We start from the raw sequence: 16,949 nt of genomic DNA, 5'->3' as shown, positions 1-16,949 counted from the left end.
TATACTTCTGCTAATTGGAAAAAAATGTATTTAGAAGGCATCTTCCAAAAATACCTACCTCAATCTCAGCTCATATAACAATTACGATTTTACAAACTTTAAGGTTTTTATCATGGGCACTGATGAATAGAAATAATTAGTCATGAAGTACTAAAGCAAACATTGCCATGAGTGACAATACTGTCAGTTAATGTATGAGCCAAAGTTTTTGACTATCTACTTCACAGGACAATTTTTATTTGCTATTTATGGTGTAAAATGTTGCAACAAATTACAAAACAAATTAGAAGAGGGCAAAGACTGCCCTACTGAGTCATTGCACTGTGCTATGTGGCATTTGTATTTTCATCTATAAAATGGGGATACCACAAAGAAGGAGGCATTTTGGAAGATGAAGGACCTTGGCATAGATCCTAACTCCAGGAAGTGATAAAATGATGATGACAATGGTCATGAAAATTGTTTGCATATTTACTTCTTGCCAGGCACATAGGTGGTTTAAATGCAGCTCATTTTAATTTATGACACCATTCTGGATTGTAAAATGTCCATGTGCCTCATAAACTTGTGCTGGTCAAACACAACCTCTGACTGCTAAGCTTTTCGGTCCTGAGCGTCATGTCACCTGTCGATCTGCCCTGTCCCCGACCCAATGGCCTCCCCAGTAAGCTGCGTCATTTGCTCTCGGAAAGCCCAGGCGCACCACCTTTGCTTACCTGCCCCTTCTGTCTTCTGTGCCTCTCAGGCTGAATAGAATTCCAATATTTAAAGGATCCCATTTAAAACAAAAGTGGCTGAAAATAAGCATTTGGAAACAGAACAGTGGGAATTCTAAACACACCTGTTACCCCACAAAGAATTATGCACTGCATCTTTAGCTGCTGTCTGCAAGGACCCCACTTTAACCCGGGTGTTAGAGGATCCCGAGGAAGCCTGGGAGGGTGAGTAGTCTGAGTAGGTGCCTGAGGAAACACTGTTATTCAGACAGTGAGTTTTGTCAGCTTCAGACTCATCAGTTGATTCTGAAATTTAAAGGGGAGACATGTTACAATGCTAGGGCCAATGACAGTTATAAACACAGAAAAGTAAGTATGAAAACAGATTCCACACTGATTCATGTTAGAGATGCGTATTTGTAAAATATTTTTACAGACTATGGCACATCATCATTTACAACTGGCGGTTCGTCATGCACATGCATTGGCAGTGGATTTTGCACGTCAGCATCACAATGTTACCTTTTTTCTCCTTCCCTAGCAGAACAAGTTTGGGTGGGTACAGAGGGTTCTCAGCTAATGAAGGGTGAAGTTCCCCAATCCTCATTTCATTAGCTGGATGAACAAAAGAATCCTGAGAGATATAATAATACAGGACAAGGAAAGTAAACATTTAAACAACGGTTAACCAAGATGGCAATATCTTTATCTGGCTCAGATTCAAAGATGTGGCTCTAGGATTTAATTCAAAGTGGGGCACGGGGAGAAATGAACCATATGTATCTCTGAGTTGAGCTCTGGCTTCTTTTTCTAATTGAAGTGAGTCCATTTATTCATCAGACATATTTTCCAATGCTGTTTATATAAGCCTGGCACTGTGCAAAGAGCCGTGGTGTTTCCAAAGAAAGACAAAATGTAGCCCTCTGAGCTTTCACAATCCAGCTGGGGAGATGAGACAGAACTCACTTACACAGGACTGCACTGGGACGGGCCCTTCATGAATAGTACAGTTCGTACATGCGCATGGCACTTGTACGTACAAGAGTTCTTCTACAGGGCCAGCTGTCTGAGAGTCCAGGGGGAAAGTGTATCATGGATGTTTTCACCCCTTGCCACACTAATGCTCTGGGAGGTCCTGTAAACCCTGCTCTGTTGGTGTCCCTCTTAATTCTTACTGTTGTCCACTGCTGTAGTTCTACCACGATTATCTCCCTGAAGTTTCCAGTTTTCTCATGAGCAATTTAGACTGTCAAATATTCATCCTAGTATCCATTCCTCGAGTGTAATGACCCACAATGGTATAAGAATATTGCTTTATCATGACAAAAGAATATATAAAACACTCACAGATTTGAAATGTCTATAATTCAAATCCTGATTCCAGTTAACCGGGAAGTGGGACAGCATTAGAGAAGCAAAATAGCAAGTGTCACTTTTCTTCTAGATATAAAAATGTCTCGTGCATGCCTATAAGTAGTGATAGACATTTATACATGGTAGCTATCTTTTTGATCTCTTTTTCTTAAATTTTGTATCAATTTAAGTTCAAAAATTTTTCAGCTGTTTCATTTGTTAGCGTCTTATTAGTTTGGAACATTAAACTAACACATTCAGAAATATTTTGTTAAGTCATAGAAGGAAAATACTGGAGGACAAATACCAGAAATTCAAAAAGACCCACTGAATACTTGATTGGTTGGTGTAATCAACAGACAGAAACTATTATAAATTTTATATGTTGCCAAGCACCCCTGTAGTGACAGGCTCAGGTCTTTGGGTATTGCAGAGACATACTTCTGTTTTTCCCTTCCCTTCCCTTCCCTTCCCCTTCCTCTTCCTCCCTCTCTTCCTCTCTTCCTCTCTCTCTCCCCCCCTTCCCTTCTTCCTTCCTTCCTTCCTTCCTTCCCTCCCTCCCTCCCTCCTTCCTTCCTTCCCTTCCTTCCTTCCTCTTTCATGTTTGTATAGAAATATTTGCCTGTGAAAAACTATTAGATATTAGTATATCTAATACTTGTTAATTTTTGTAATAGAAGAAGAGTGCAAGAGCATTAGGCTAACCCTGTCCTTGTCTAGAGGAAGATTCTGAGATCCAGCTTAGGTGCGGGCTCACACAGACAAATACAAACTGCACAGTACTGGGACACAATTCTCCAGCTTCTAGCCCAGCGATCTTCCCCTTTCAGGTAAGGGAGCAGCAAATGAAGAATCAGATTTGAAGAGGGATAGGAAACAGTGTGGGATTGATGAAAATTCTGGGGCTCAAAAGAGAAATTTGTATTTTCATGCATTCTGAAAATAAGTTCAAAGTTGAGCATAAGAAACTTGTGAAAAAGTTTTAAAGTGACACAATACAGAAGAAAAGCCTTTGTACATCCTTGGAGAAATTTATAAGGAGATGCAAGTTTAAGAAGCAGCACTGTGAAAGGCACAAACTATGCTGATTTGTCAAAACATTTCAATTACAAGGTGTCTCATTATTTCCTATTCCTGCTTTATGACTTACTAGTCTGGTTTTCTTGGGCAAGTTAGTGTACTTCTATAGATCTTATTCAATTCACCAGTAAAATCAAGGTGAGAGAAAACAGAAATCAGTGCTAATTTATGTCTGGTACTAATATTTTATGAAACTAAAGGTAAATGATTTGGATGAAATAATAAAGAAATTTTATGGCATTTAATACAAGTACAGGAATTTTATTCTAATAAAGGAAAAAAAAACCCTGCCCCAAACTAGAGATACAATGAAATAAAACAGTTGTATGAACACAAAATCACAACATCACTAATCATTTCAGTCTTTTCTCCTTATGTCCTACCTGTGGTTCTCAAGTGATCTAGTTTGTGCTGATGGAACTTTTACCTACAGCTGTGACCAGAGCTCTGGCGGTAGCTGTGGTCTAACTCAGATGTAAGTTTCTGACTTTGCTCAAGAACTTCTGTTGTGAATCAAAAAGAGTCCTGGTGACCAGGAAAAGAAAATGGCTATCAAGTAATCCTGAACTGGCGTCTTTTCTCCAGATCCTGTGATTCTCCACGTAGAAGCATGATGCTTCCCAGAAAGAATGCTACATTTGCAAGGATCCAGGTGAAGGCTTCTCTCATCTTTATGAGCAAAGTCGCAGTGGTGGTGGTGGTAGTGGATCTCTGATACGAAGCATAGACCACATGTCTGGAGCTGCTCTCCTGGGCTAAACACCACCAGTGCTATCTCTCTGAATTATTTAAAAGATAACCTTTTCACTATGTGTTATTTAACTTGGAAGCAACCCAATTGCCCACCACCTGGAGACTGGATAAAGAAAATGTGTGTCTGTGTTTTTTTTTTTTTTTAATAAAATGGAGTACTACTCAGCCATAAAGAACAAGAAACTAGAGACATTTATAGCTAAATGGATGCAATTGAGGTGATACTTTTAAGTGAAATAAATAGGATACTCATGTATAAATACTGAATAGTTTCTCTAGTGTGAGAAACTGAAAGTGTAAATAAGGACTAAGAGGTACAATAGATAATGTGAAACAGGAAGAAAAGGGGCAAAGGGGAGGGGAAGTGCGAGGGGTAGGGGCAGAGAAAGAAGGGAATGGAATTAATATGAGAAAATGAAAAAATTAAAACAAAGTCTTTGTTGATAGGGAGGGGTGGAGGGATTGAAGGGAGGGCAGGGGAAGGGGGAAAAAATAACCAAGATGGATTATGTAAAGGTGCCAATTTCCAATGATGAATGTCATTATATTGTATACCTTAAATGTACCAATATAATTAATAAAAAAATCCATGTTGAACACACACAAAAAATATTTTAATTATCATTATCTTTGTTCTAAGGAAATGGCAGCACAGAGTTGTTACAAGTCATAAACTTAGTTGATAGAGCCAGAATTTGAACTCGGATCTGTCTAACTTGATGCTGTTCTATAAATTACTTGTCCACTGTATTACCTATCCCAAGAAATGTTCATCTCCTAAATGGGCTTCCCTGAACAAAGTTAACTGTCCTGTGAAAGAAATTAATCATGGGCTTTGTCCTAGAAATCATCTTATAGAGGGCAGAGGAATCTAGTTTTGTTGGAAAGGCAGGTTGACAACTTGGGACTATTTCAGTGGGTGGAAAGGGCGCAAGCTACTAGGAGACAGTCAGATTTAGTAGGAGTCCCATAATGCACACACGGAACTATATTTCCTTGTGGTGAGATAAAAGGGTGGAAAGTGGGAAGATTTCTTTTTATCTCATGTCTTTCTACTGTTGAAATTAAATCTTGGCCACTACTGTCATAGACAGGGAGCCTATGACAGAAGTTAAAGGGAAATAAAGAAGCTTTTTCTGAATTTTTGAGAGTGTAAGTCTCATATTAATAAAGGGAATTTAAGAAAATTTTCAAGGGTAGTTGACTGTTTTGTATTACTGGGAGAAAGATACAGTTCCTCCACAGAGGGAAATGGGCTAAGTGTCCTAGGAGGGGAAGGTTCAGAACGACTTTGGGTATAGGAGACAAGGTGGACACGTGTGCAGGTGGTGACCCACGGAGGATTAAACGGGGATGGGCCAAGAAGCAGCACACCGATCTCTTGAGGAATGATCAGGAATTTTCACAACCCTAGCCTTCTTCCATGATCATCTGATTTAATCTCCACAAAATCCTGAAAGTGTGTTAGTAGTATCTTTATTTTTAAAGATCAAGAAACCAAGGCTCAGAAAGGTTTTAATGACACGACTTGTGAAGGTCACATTACTGGCAACAAGGGAGACCCAAGATTTCAATTCATGTCTGCTAGGCTTAAAAAATGCCCTTCCATTTGTTCTTAAACTGTGTTCTGAGGTGCCCATGGGTGCCACTGATAATTCACAGGGACACTATGGGATGCAGTAAATATCCAATGGGAACAAAGCAGTACTTTACATCAGTGAGACACTGTGCAATGCTCAGTTTCAACACAGCTCACACGTCGTTTCTGATGACCATCCTTGTGACTATCTGATGACCATCTGATGACCATCTGGAGTGGTAATCAGTGCAAATCAGTATGAAATGGAAATTAGGCCTCTGGTACCCACTATGATTTCAGGTTTGAGAAGGTAGTTGCTAACATGTTCATGTATTGAGTAATATTTTGGTTTTGTTTATTTTAAGGAAAGAATAAAAATATTTTCTCCCCCAATTTGTGTGTACTGTGTATTATGTTCCAAATGACTACTTCGTAGAATATACATCTTTATTAACTTATGTCTATTTAATTGGAACTGTTAAATATTTATTTTGGTCTTGGGTCTCTAATAGATGACACCAAGGCATTCATGTGCTGAGAGTGTATTCATGGCACAGGTGTAAACTATGGATAAGTAAAGCAGGCAATGATCAAGAAATTGTCAGAAACTGTCTTTGACTTCAACAAACTTCTAACTGGATGTAGAGACAGACACGTTAACCCATGTACACTACTAGACTATATTGATCATTAACTCCGTCAACAATATTATACTCCTAGTCTATAGCACGAACCCTGGGTACACAGATGTTCCTCAATTTACAGTTGGCTTACATCACAATTAACTCATCCTAAGTTGACAATAGCACTAAGACTCGATGCATCTAATATATCTAACCTACTGGTAGCAAACGTCATAACCTAGCAACACAGCCTCATGGACTGTCAGTTGTTTACCCTTGTGATCCTGTGGCTGAAAGTTGTGTCTTGCTGCTGCTGCCAGTTTCATGAGACAATAGTACACCACTTATTGCCAGTCTGGGAAAAGGAGAAAATTCAAAATCGGAAGTTTGGTTCTACAATGCATATTGCTGAATAATCCTCAATTCAACTGTCGTAAGTCAGGGACTATCTGTACAATGACAGCCAAGTTCAAAACAGTCCCCACCCTCGTGAAACTCACAGTCAATAGGCAAAGTAACTATAAATGATTTTCTTCTGTTTAATATAAATATATGGGTGAGGTGACAGGTCAGGGTGGTCAGGAAAGGCATCCTGTTGTGGTGACTTTCAGTTGAAACTTGAAGGTTGAGGAAGTGCTAGCCATATGGGGAGCATTTGGAAAATCCAAATACCATACAGCCTCCAGAAGGCATCATAAAGGAAAACAGGAGGAAAGGGAAATCTTCTTAGAAACCTGTTTTTGTTCTCATGGCCCCTTGAGTCTATTCTCCAGTTAGCATAACATATGTTAAAATTCTTGGAACAGATACAGCAAATAAAAAGAGAGCGATAAATGCTGCTTTATCTTTCCTTTTCCCCCTGCTTTGGCTGCATTCGTACGTAATCTGTTTAACTTTAGCTTTTCTTTCTGTTTTTGCTTCTGGTCCTGCCAAGCTCTATTTTTTAAATATATGAAGCACTGTATAATAAAATACCCTTTTCCACATTCTTGGCAGTAGGAACTAAGTAATGATGACTCTAAATGGTATATGCGTGCAAAACACAGAATACATGATTAATCTCCATGATACGTGTGATGATGCTTGATTTGTTGATATTTATTAAATAAAAACATTGAAAAAATGAAGTGTGACCCTTAATTTGGCTGCCTTGAATTTGAGGCCAGAGGACAATACACGAAGCAGCAATAGCTTCTCCTTGTGTTAGCATGGCTAAAAGTTAGGAAAGAAGATTTAGAATCTTGCTTTTGGAGAAAACACTGAAATTTCCAGTCAAGTTTATCTTCAAGGGGAAAAGCAGTAGTAGAAAACTAAGAAAGGGGTGGGGCAAACCATAAAATTAAATATAAAGCTGAAAGGTGAGCTTTTGTTGTACCCTCATTTAACAAGGCTATTCTAGCCAATTAGGAAACTTAGATTTTCTGTAGGTGAAAGAAAAACACTCCAGTGCTTTTAAAGAGGGCAAGGGGATGATTAGATTTGTGCTGTTTTTAGAAAGATCACAGCAGAGGCAGTGAGGAGGTTAGGGACAAGGTAAGCCAAGAAACTGAGGTTTTTACAGTGAAGAAGGACAGAGTGGAGGATCTGAGATTCCCTCAAGTGAAAATCTAAGGCTTTGGTAATTATTTGGAAGGGACAAGAGTGGCGAGAAAGAAGGAAATAGAAATCAAGATGTCTCTCAAATTTGTAGGTTGAAAGAACTGGTAGAGAAAGTTACCAGCTGAGATCAAGAATACAGACCAAGAATATAGGAGCAGAAAAAAGTTTGGGAAAGAAACATGTAATTGAATTTTGGATCTGTTAAGCTTAAAGTGGTCATGGGACAAATTTAAGATTTATTAGCTCTACTGCAGGGTTATTATTAAATTCATGACCAAAGCCATCTTTTTCCTGTCTTAGCTTAGTCCCCAATTAAGCAATTCTAGGATCATCTTATTTTTGTACTAACTTTTACATAGCTTAAAGGTTTGCATGACTGCATAGTTACTTTGATTCCAAACTGTGATTATATGAGATTTAAAAATAAAGCACATATCTATTTAGTGTACATTAATAAATATTAGTTTCTCTTAAATATTAGTTTCTGTCCTTTGTATGTTTGTAATATGTTAGAGATAAAACAACAGTCCATTTCAGAAAAGAGAAAACACAATGATAATCATTTCATAAGCAAAAAGCCATGAGAATAAATATTTAAATTTTCTTCCTTTGATATCCAGCTGCATTGCCCTCTTCTGGGACAGATATCTCTGCTGATAGATTGGGCATACTATGCTTATTTTTGCTCAAAATCTTCCTTTTACCTGGTATGTTTCCCTTGTTTTTCACTGTAAAAGAATTGCCCAATCTTTCATGTGCATTTCAGGCTTAACTCAGCGTGTTATAGTCTCTATCACACAACTTATCATGTGATCAAACTATAAAATATGTTCTCTGATCACTTTGTAGGCATTAAGATTATCTGACTATGCTTTAGATTATTTGGGGACTCTGGACACATTTTATATTTCTTCTCCCACAGCATTTAGCACAGTGCTGCATTTACAGTTGTTGTTTCATAAATGCAACAAATGGTTTGAAATGCAGATCTGTAAAAGAGTTTTATCAATCCAGAGTTTTGGAGAGGTAATATGCATTTCTAGACATTCACACCAATTATATTTCTAATGAAGATAAGAAAGATGACAGCTAAATTAGCAGAAGAGTTGATGAGAGAGTAGAGGTGGCATAAATGTAGTTGAATTCTTTTCAGACTGCACAAATCAATAAGGACGGCTTTCTAACTCATACAAAAACAGAGGAATAAGCTTCACATGACTAAATTCCATAAACCTAAGTTCATCTCCTCTTTTTGTCGTTAGTAGTAACACTTTCTATAAAAGCTGTGACCCAAACATGAAAACACTGAAAAAAATTTGCTCTAAACCTGATTAAGACTTTTACAGAGATTTTAAGAATGAAAAATCTTTAGTTAATTTTTCCTATGGATGCAATAAAAGTCTGAGGTTGAGGTATCCAAACTAGTATCCCTAACATAATGCATTCACAGGATGGGCCTACTTAGCTGAGAAACTACTCATTCTGTGTGTATCGGAAATTTGGGAGCTGTGTTGTGATTTCAGGCTATGAGGGTATCATTTATTTGTGATTTATAAATGCAACCCTCATAGTTTGAAAAAGGAGAGAGATCATTTATATTTTAGGGAAAAATGCACTTATCCTGAAAGATCTATTCAGTTAAAAAAAAACATATCCTTTAGAATTCCCAAAAATCCACACCACACTGGCAATTAGCAATAACCTTCAAATACCTCCACTGTAATCTCCTTTGGGGCCACCGGCCACTTGTGTTCAAATTTTTCTTTCACAGTCTGTTCCGTGTTAGCAGTTGGATTTGAATTCTCAACACGCACTCCATGGCTTGGCTTACCCACTAGATTTTGAACAGATTTTACCATATTCTTTAAATCCTCTGGGTAAGGAGTTGGATATCGTTTTAGGTTTATTTCAACCTAGAAGTTTATAAAAAGAAATTTAACATAAAAAGAACTTCAGCAAGCATGCCATTCACAAAGCTATGCCATTCTATGTGCAGCAGAATAACCAAATGCAATACAGCGAGTGTTGAGCTGGCAGAGACCGCGACAGAATTAGAACACACAGTGTTCTTCTCGCATCGGCCTCCTGGGACTTCTCCCCACCCCTCCTACCCTTCCAGCTGATAAACATTTTTTGGATTGTACCCTATCTTTAGATTTACCCTTTATATATCTGAAATAGTAGTAGGTCAAACATTTAAGTGGTTGGTAATCTCTGGAAAAGTGTAATTAAGTCACTATGTGCAACTGAGACCCTTCACTCCCTACCGTAATTATTTGTAAGTAATAATTTTGATATTAAGAATATCACTGGAACACCAATGCAGGTAGTGGGAAGAGACCCCCAAAGATTTATAAGTAGAGCTGTGTAATGAAAAAGTGGGGAGTTTATAATAACTTCTGCCCAAATATATAATTAGCAGGCTACATCAAAAGGCAAGATAGCTAATTCTTGATATTACCTAAGAAAAAATCCTTTGGGGTGGATTTTATATTTATTTTTTATCCTAATAAAGTAATGTCTTCTTGAAAAACATCTTCCAATAAAGAGGAATGAAAATTGAGACTATTATCTAATAGATTTTAGGCAAATGTGTGCGTTTTAGTTTATAGTTAGCTAGGTATTTATTTTCATTTTTGAATTTTATGTTGGGAGTATCAATCTAATTTCTGGAGCACATATTAATGACTACTTTTAATAGACTCCATACAGAGTATCCTACCATCAGAACACTTATTATTGTGTATTTAAAATAGAATAAAATCCCTCAAAGGGGACTGGAGAAGGATAAGAGGTAGATTTACTTTGCCTGGCTCATTCCAGTAATCATAACTTTTTGAATCTGAGTAGAATCAACTTGACAAAATGGGATGATGTAAGTGACCGTGGTGAGTATGTGTCTGTGGAAGGTGTGTGTGTCAGGGTGGGGAGGAGGAGAGAGTGTGGGAGACAGGCTAAGGAGGAAGAGAGAATGGGAAAGAGAAAGGAAATCGGAAGGAGGGAAGGCACACAACGCCCGCCCCACACGCTGCGTATCTCCTGGGATGGAGGGGACGGACGGTGGGACAGGTCTGAGTGCTGTGAACACAAGCTCAAGCGCTCTTGCTCATCTGCAGTCCTAACAAATCCACCAACTGTGTTCTTCTTAGTATTTTGTCTTCTTTGTGGCTCTTTTTCTAATCAAATAGTAGGACTGGACTTCACTAGATGATTTCTAACACTCCTTTCTATATTAAAGATATATAATTCCTTGTCCAATACATATTTGGAAAGGCACTAAAAAACCAATTAATATTGCTAAGGTAAGTATTATGAAATGTATTTAAATCTTTTTTATACTCTCAAATAGCTCAGAACAAAACTAAAACTAGACAGAAATAAAGCTATAATAACCCAAGACAAGGATAGACTTTATAGAACAAGAAGTATAAGTTTTTTGATTGTAATATTAACACATCCCAGGGTACTTAATTTTCAAAGCATCCTTAAACATAAAATAATGATATCCATGCTGGACAAAGGACATTGGAATGCACTGCACCCACAGATCTGCTGTTTAAATTGAAATCAGAAATATTAATTATGAGCTAAATCTAATTTTTAAATTATAATGTTGAACTTGTTTAAAAATACTTGAAAAAAATAAAAAAATAAAAATACTTGATATCAAAGGGCTAAAAGTCAAGAAACTACATTTTTTTAAAAAAAAGTAAATTGCAGGATGGTATGACTATCATGCCAATATGGAATATCTTCTTATTTTTATTTTTTTATTTTTTTGGTACCGGGGATCAAACTCCGGTCCTCGTGCTTGCGAGGCAGGCGTTGACACCACTGAGCTAAATCCCTGGACCTTTTTATTTTTAATAAAAATGGTATATGAAATAAAGTAAGGCATTCAATTAAAAGTCTACACGACTAAAAAAATCTTCAACACTAAAATTACACTTAGAAATTGAATTGAAGCTAATAGAAGTGATTTCTTAATTGAATTAAATACTTCACTGAATAATGTAATCCACTTTTTATAGATACTATCTGACACAATTAGATGGCTGTTGGCTAATGATACTCATGTTTCCTGGTTATTTCATAAGCAAGTTAATGTGATATTTTGGCCATATCATCAGAATATGTTTGGGCATTTTCTTCCCATAAAAATATTTACATCTAGAAACAGATTTACCTGTGTTAGGACCTATCACCTTTACGTGTCTCTTCCAAAACTGTGTGAGTGGCTCCATTTATGTATTCATGGGGTCATTTGAAACCTATCTTTTTCCATAGAGAGGACTTGCCCCAAATTGCAGAGGCTCCAGGTCTCATAGAGCTTCAATTCATTTTACCTAGAAAATGAGCTCCTTACTTCTGATTTACTGTTCTCCTTGCAGAGCTCCTGAACCTGGACTCAGGACGTGTGACTGTGAGCCACAGAGTTGCCCGCAGCTCACTGCTGGCTGCCAGTCTTGGAGTCGGTCTACTCGTGTAAAGTGAGGATATCAATACCCTTCTCACATGCTTGGGTTAATTTAGAGCTAAATGAGGTGGATGTGAAGGTCCTTTGAAAATCTGCAAGTCCTATGTAGAGATTAGACAATATTTCTAATATAGATTTTACTTAGATATTTAAAAAATCTGGACTTCTTTGGTAATCTAGACCCTATCTTAGATATCTAACAATGATGCTGTACCTAGCTAAATATTTTTTTTGTATTGGATGCAGCAAGTTATCATTTATTCAGTACCTGTCATGTGCCAGGCACCAAGCTAAATGTTTTATACAGATATTTAATTTATTATTAATTATTTATATAATATACAGCACTATTTAGCATTGATCCTATAGGTTTAAATATAATTACTATTTACGTACTAAATAATAAAGGACTATTAATTATTATAGGATAATCCTTAATTTATAATTACACCTTATTTAAACTTCATAAATGATTACTGGAGCTATTTCCACTTTACAGAAGGAAAATTGGTGCTTACACAATACAAGTACCCATCTAAGGTCAGATCCAAACTGGGTCTTTCTGACCTCATGGTTTTTGGTGTACCAGTGTGATTTGTAGGTGCAGAACATGTTAGTGTAATTTTGTAAAAGAAATACTGTACATCTACAATGTGGATTTTATTAAGTTAAATAACAAGATAAGTTCAGTTAAAATACAGCTAAGTAACTATTTTATAAGTTCTTTAAAATTTTTTTTATAAGTTCAAGATTAAACTCTGTCTGTTCTGTTTTAAGCTCTGCACAAACATATTTATGCCCCTTCACAGACTGCATTGTTTTTCCACTTTTCAACTCATGAATGCATAACTTAAGAAAGGAATAAACAGTTACGTTAATAGCTTAGTAATTCTCAAATATAAAAGCAGTTTCTTTATATTCCTAACTATAAGTAAGGTTAGAAATATTCCTATTCTAATGTAGCATGAAAAGATAGAAATTCATTTTTATATTCTTAGGTGATAAAGTTTCTCAATTATATTCTTATAAAAGTTTTGCATTTTATCACTCACTATAAAGTATTTGCTCATGTCACATCAACATTTTATTCAAATGCAAGATTTTACTAAAATATTTTAATTTTGGAAAACAAATGTTTCACAACATTCTACACATCTCAAATCTAAATAAAGTGCAGTAAATGCAAATAGCAGCTGCATGATGTTGGAGACTCCCAAATGTTTAGTATTGAAGAAGAATTACTTCATAGTAGTAGCTTGGGCATTTGGAAATTATATCTTGAATTCACAAGTTTCTCATATATTATATTATATCCACATAATATAATATACTCCATATAATGATTAAATTCTAATTTGATTTGATTGTAAATTCCAGTAAGAGAAATACTAGTGTTTTTTTGATCACTGATAATTAAATATTACTTTATTCTTGGAATTAATTGGAATGTTTTGCAGAGAAAGAAAACTCAGAGCAGTGGTAGTTAGGAAGATACAGGCTCAGCTTGTCTTATATTGTAGGAAGAATATAAGACACAGAATAAGAATCTAGTCCATTACATGTGGATGGTAAAGTTTACCAAAAATTCAGTGTTCGTCCATATTCCATAAGACATATTTTTCTGCCCATTAACCTCTGAAACACCCAGCCCACTGAGATAAGGAAACCCTGTTTGCTACAACTCCCAAGCCAGTCTTCTCTTATAGGAATTTGTATCATCTTTATCTTCAAATTAAAGGACATTGATGGTTTACAAATGTCTGTCTTTGTGTTCAAAGCCCACTCTCAGCAAATCTCAATTTAGATCCATGCTATTTTAGGAATCAATTTTAGCTTCTTAATCTCCCACAGAAGTGATAACGTAAAGAATGTTGGTGTGCAGGGGGAAGACAATTTAGATTGTACCAGTGGTGTCATCAACATTCTGCCAACTATTGGTATTCCCACACTTTAAAGAAGATAATATTTAAAGATAAAAGAAATGTAAATAAGAATGCAGCACCCCACTGAAATACCGTGCCAGATATTACACCAATAGGCACCTCGCATCGAGGTCCCTCCCCTCGGTCTCAGTCCTTCCCACCCTACTGCCAGTGTCAATGAGCAAAAAGTTACATTAGGATCCAACATTGGCAACGTGAAGGTTGCTATGTGATCAGCACTGCTTCCCCCAGTCATGCAGAATATACCCCATCAACCACTGTCCCAAGGTTGGCTCTACAGGGGGTTCTCCTGTCCCAACACCTAGGCCTACCTGTCTGCCACTCAGAGAGGGAGGCGTGGTGGACTGCACTGCCACTGGTAACTGAGTACACATGCTCCTTTCCTGCTGGAGGCCACTCATACAACCCCACGCCAGCTGGGGGTCATTCTGGGGGACGGGCATATCTTGGATCTGCTGATCACACCTGGCCCATGGTGTGCAGCAATCGCCAGACAGCCTGGCAGGTTGGAGAGTAATCCCACGCTGGCCCCTCTCCCAGGGGGCTTGGCAGGAGAGATCCTGTGGGAGAAGGAATCTCCATTTTCTGGGAGAAAGAGGAGCGCTATAGCAATACTTTTACTTTATTACTTTTCTACTCTTGATTTTTCTTTTTCACTCTGGGTAATGCATTTACAACTACCATTAAAATTAGCTTTAAATCCATGTAACAAATCAGCACCAACATCACAGGAAGCTGAAGGGTCACGGCTTCTTCACACCATACAGCATTCATTCTATCACACTACAAGTAGGGCATTATACTCTAGTCCATTTGAAAGTGGACGGCACAGACCAATGGTTCCCTTCCGGATCTCAGATGACTTTAAGGTTAACTGGGGCTCAATTTAAAGTACATGTAATGAACCAGAGAAGATTAACTGAGTGTAAGACTTCAATATATTCCATTCATCATATTTCCATGATGATTTATTTAGAAGTTTGTTTGTGCTCTAATTTGTCCAATAGCCAATGGCATTGGAAATATTCAAATTAGTCAAAGCCAAGTAGTTTGAGATTTTGGAAAAACATATTGTTTTACCAAAATAGGAATAAATCAAATGCAAATAAACATCAAGAAAGAATACTCTAAAGTATAATGAACCTACTCTGGTTATAAACAAACTTACTCACATAACACACAAACAAGGCTTCTAAATAACTGCATTTCCTACATTCTGTTTTCATTGACACATATACCAGAGCATATTGAATGCATTGTTTTTTGGACAATTTGTATGTAGATTTTCTTTAAGAAAATGTATGTAATTTTTGACAATTCAATGAAATCTAAAAATGAATCAATGTTCCAATGTAGAATACATCATCTATTGGTTCTAGATTTAACAAATGAAATCCTTCAAAGAAGAACTGAAATATTCCAATATTGGTTGGTTGGTTAGTTGGTTTCTAGTTTAGTATAATTTTTTTTCTAGCCATTCACAAGTTTTTTTTTTTTTTTTTAAAGAATGTCTTTGGTTGCAGATGGCATTAACCAACCATCCAGAAACATTTTTTAAAAATCCCAGTATTTAACAAAAATTGTCATTTTGGATTTGGGAATCCATTTTGGGTTCTCTATAATGATACAGGTAGGTTTTGTTGGTAAATGTTCAATTACCTTACTAATTCTAGTAAGGTTCTAGAAATAATGATTTAGAAATAACATTTAGAAAATACGAGAAAGAGGGGACATAGAACACATCACACAATCTACATTTGTTAATAGGATGCATATACAACTACTTAGGTAATTAGTCACTAAGTGAGGGCTGTTAGTACAATGGAAAAAGTACACAAATAATATAAAAAATTAATGAGAGATTCAAGATGTTGCTATGACAATAACACAAAAACCAGGTGTTAATAAAATCTCAATTCTGGTGATAGCTGAAAATTTAAGTAATTGCAAAACAAGAGATACTAAAATTCAACCTTGCTATGTGACTTAGATTAATCCCAATAAAGTCTATTTAAAAATACGTTTGGGTGTTGAAAAAGAAAACAATTGAAGTTATTTTCCTTAAGGAACACCATCTGTCACTAGAACTGTCACCCTAAAACTTGTCTTCCCATTTGAGGAAGCTCATAGATTGTTCTCAGGTGTCAAAGAGACAAACTTCCAGAGATTTAATGCCCCTGCAGCACGGCAGTCAGCTGGCTCTCTCCTAAGCGTGTGCTTCGGCCTCTTGCAGTTTGCCTGATGCCTACGCCGAGGCTGAAAGCCAACCTCTGGCCTGCCAAAGAGGAAGCAACACGCTTGGGAGAACCAAGTCCGCTGCTCAGCTTCGGTTCTTCCCACTTTCGCTCAGCTTGAATCTCTCTCGTGTGGTGGTCCGTCTGAGGGGGGCATGCCAAACTCCGAGTCAGGACTGGGACGTGTGTCTCTCCCCAGGCACGCCAGTGCTTCTAAGCTAGCAGCCTGCTGCAAAGAAAGGAGCCCCCGGGAGAGGAGGATGGACCTAACCTACCAGGGGCACTCCCTCAACTTACCGCAAAGTCTGTTTGAATAATGACTCCGCACAAACCAGAGGATAAAGAGAAGGAAAAAGAAACAAAGTAAAAGGTTCACCTTAGCTTTCCCAGCATTTCCGTCCTCTTCTTTCTTTTCCTCAAATTCAAAGGCCACAGTCATGCGTTGCTGTCTCTGCTCCTCCCACAGGGTAGGGTTGAAGCTGTCGCTGTCGGACTGGAAATCTACAGTCAGAGTGCAGAGGGTTACTGCTGTTTCTTAAACACAGAGTGTTACCCATACAGCTGAATATGCCATGCAGAAAATTGGGAGGGG

At 37.3% G+C, this 16,949-nt stretch overlaps 1 protein-coding gene across 16 annotated transcripts in view; it reads right to left on the bottom strand.

Annotated features, from left to right (window-relative positions):
* Lrrc7 (leucine rich repeat containing 7) overlaps window positions 1-16,949 on the bottom strand; it is a 496,759-nt gene that overhangs the window by 78,976 nt on the left and 400,834 nt on the right. For 11 of the 16 annotated variants that reach the window (XR_015451809.1, XM_087212656.1, XM_087212660.1 and 8 more), the window contains 6 exons: window positions 16,734-16,858; window positions 14,435-14,683; window positions 9,416-9,616; window positions 2,064-2,090; window positions 1,239-1,350; window positions 842-1,022 (listed from right to left, as the gene is read on the bottom strand). Coding sequence is in view for 15 of the 16 variants with exons in the window: in XM_087212656.1 (XP_087068782.1) it covers window positions 842-1,022; window positions 1,239-1,350; window positions 2,064-2,090; window positions 9,416-9,616; window positions 14,435-14,683; window positions 16,734-16,858 (895 nt within the window). In the remaining variant the exon portion in view is untranslated. The remainder of the gene's footprint in view (window positions 1-841; window positions 1,023-1,238; window positions 1,351-2,063; window positions 2,091-9,415; window positions 9,617-14,434; window positions 14,684-16,733; window positions 16,859-16,949) is intronic. The other 5 variants (XM_087212657.1, XM_087212667.1, XM_087212663.1 and 2 more) reach the window with 3 other exon arrangements.

This window comes from Heterocephalus glaber, unplaced genomic scaffold, assembly GCF_053883595.1.
Source record: "Heterocephalus glaber isolate CG9 unplaced genomic scaffold, H.glaber_assembly_v1.0 deba00001442, whole genome shotgun sequence".
Lineage (NCBI taxonomy): Eukaryota > Metazoa > Chordata > Mammalia > Rodentia > Bathyergidae > Heterocephalus > Heterocephalus glaber.
This window is presented reverse-complemented; position numbering and strand designations above follow the sequence as displayed.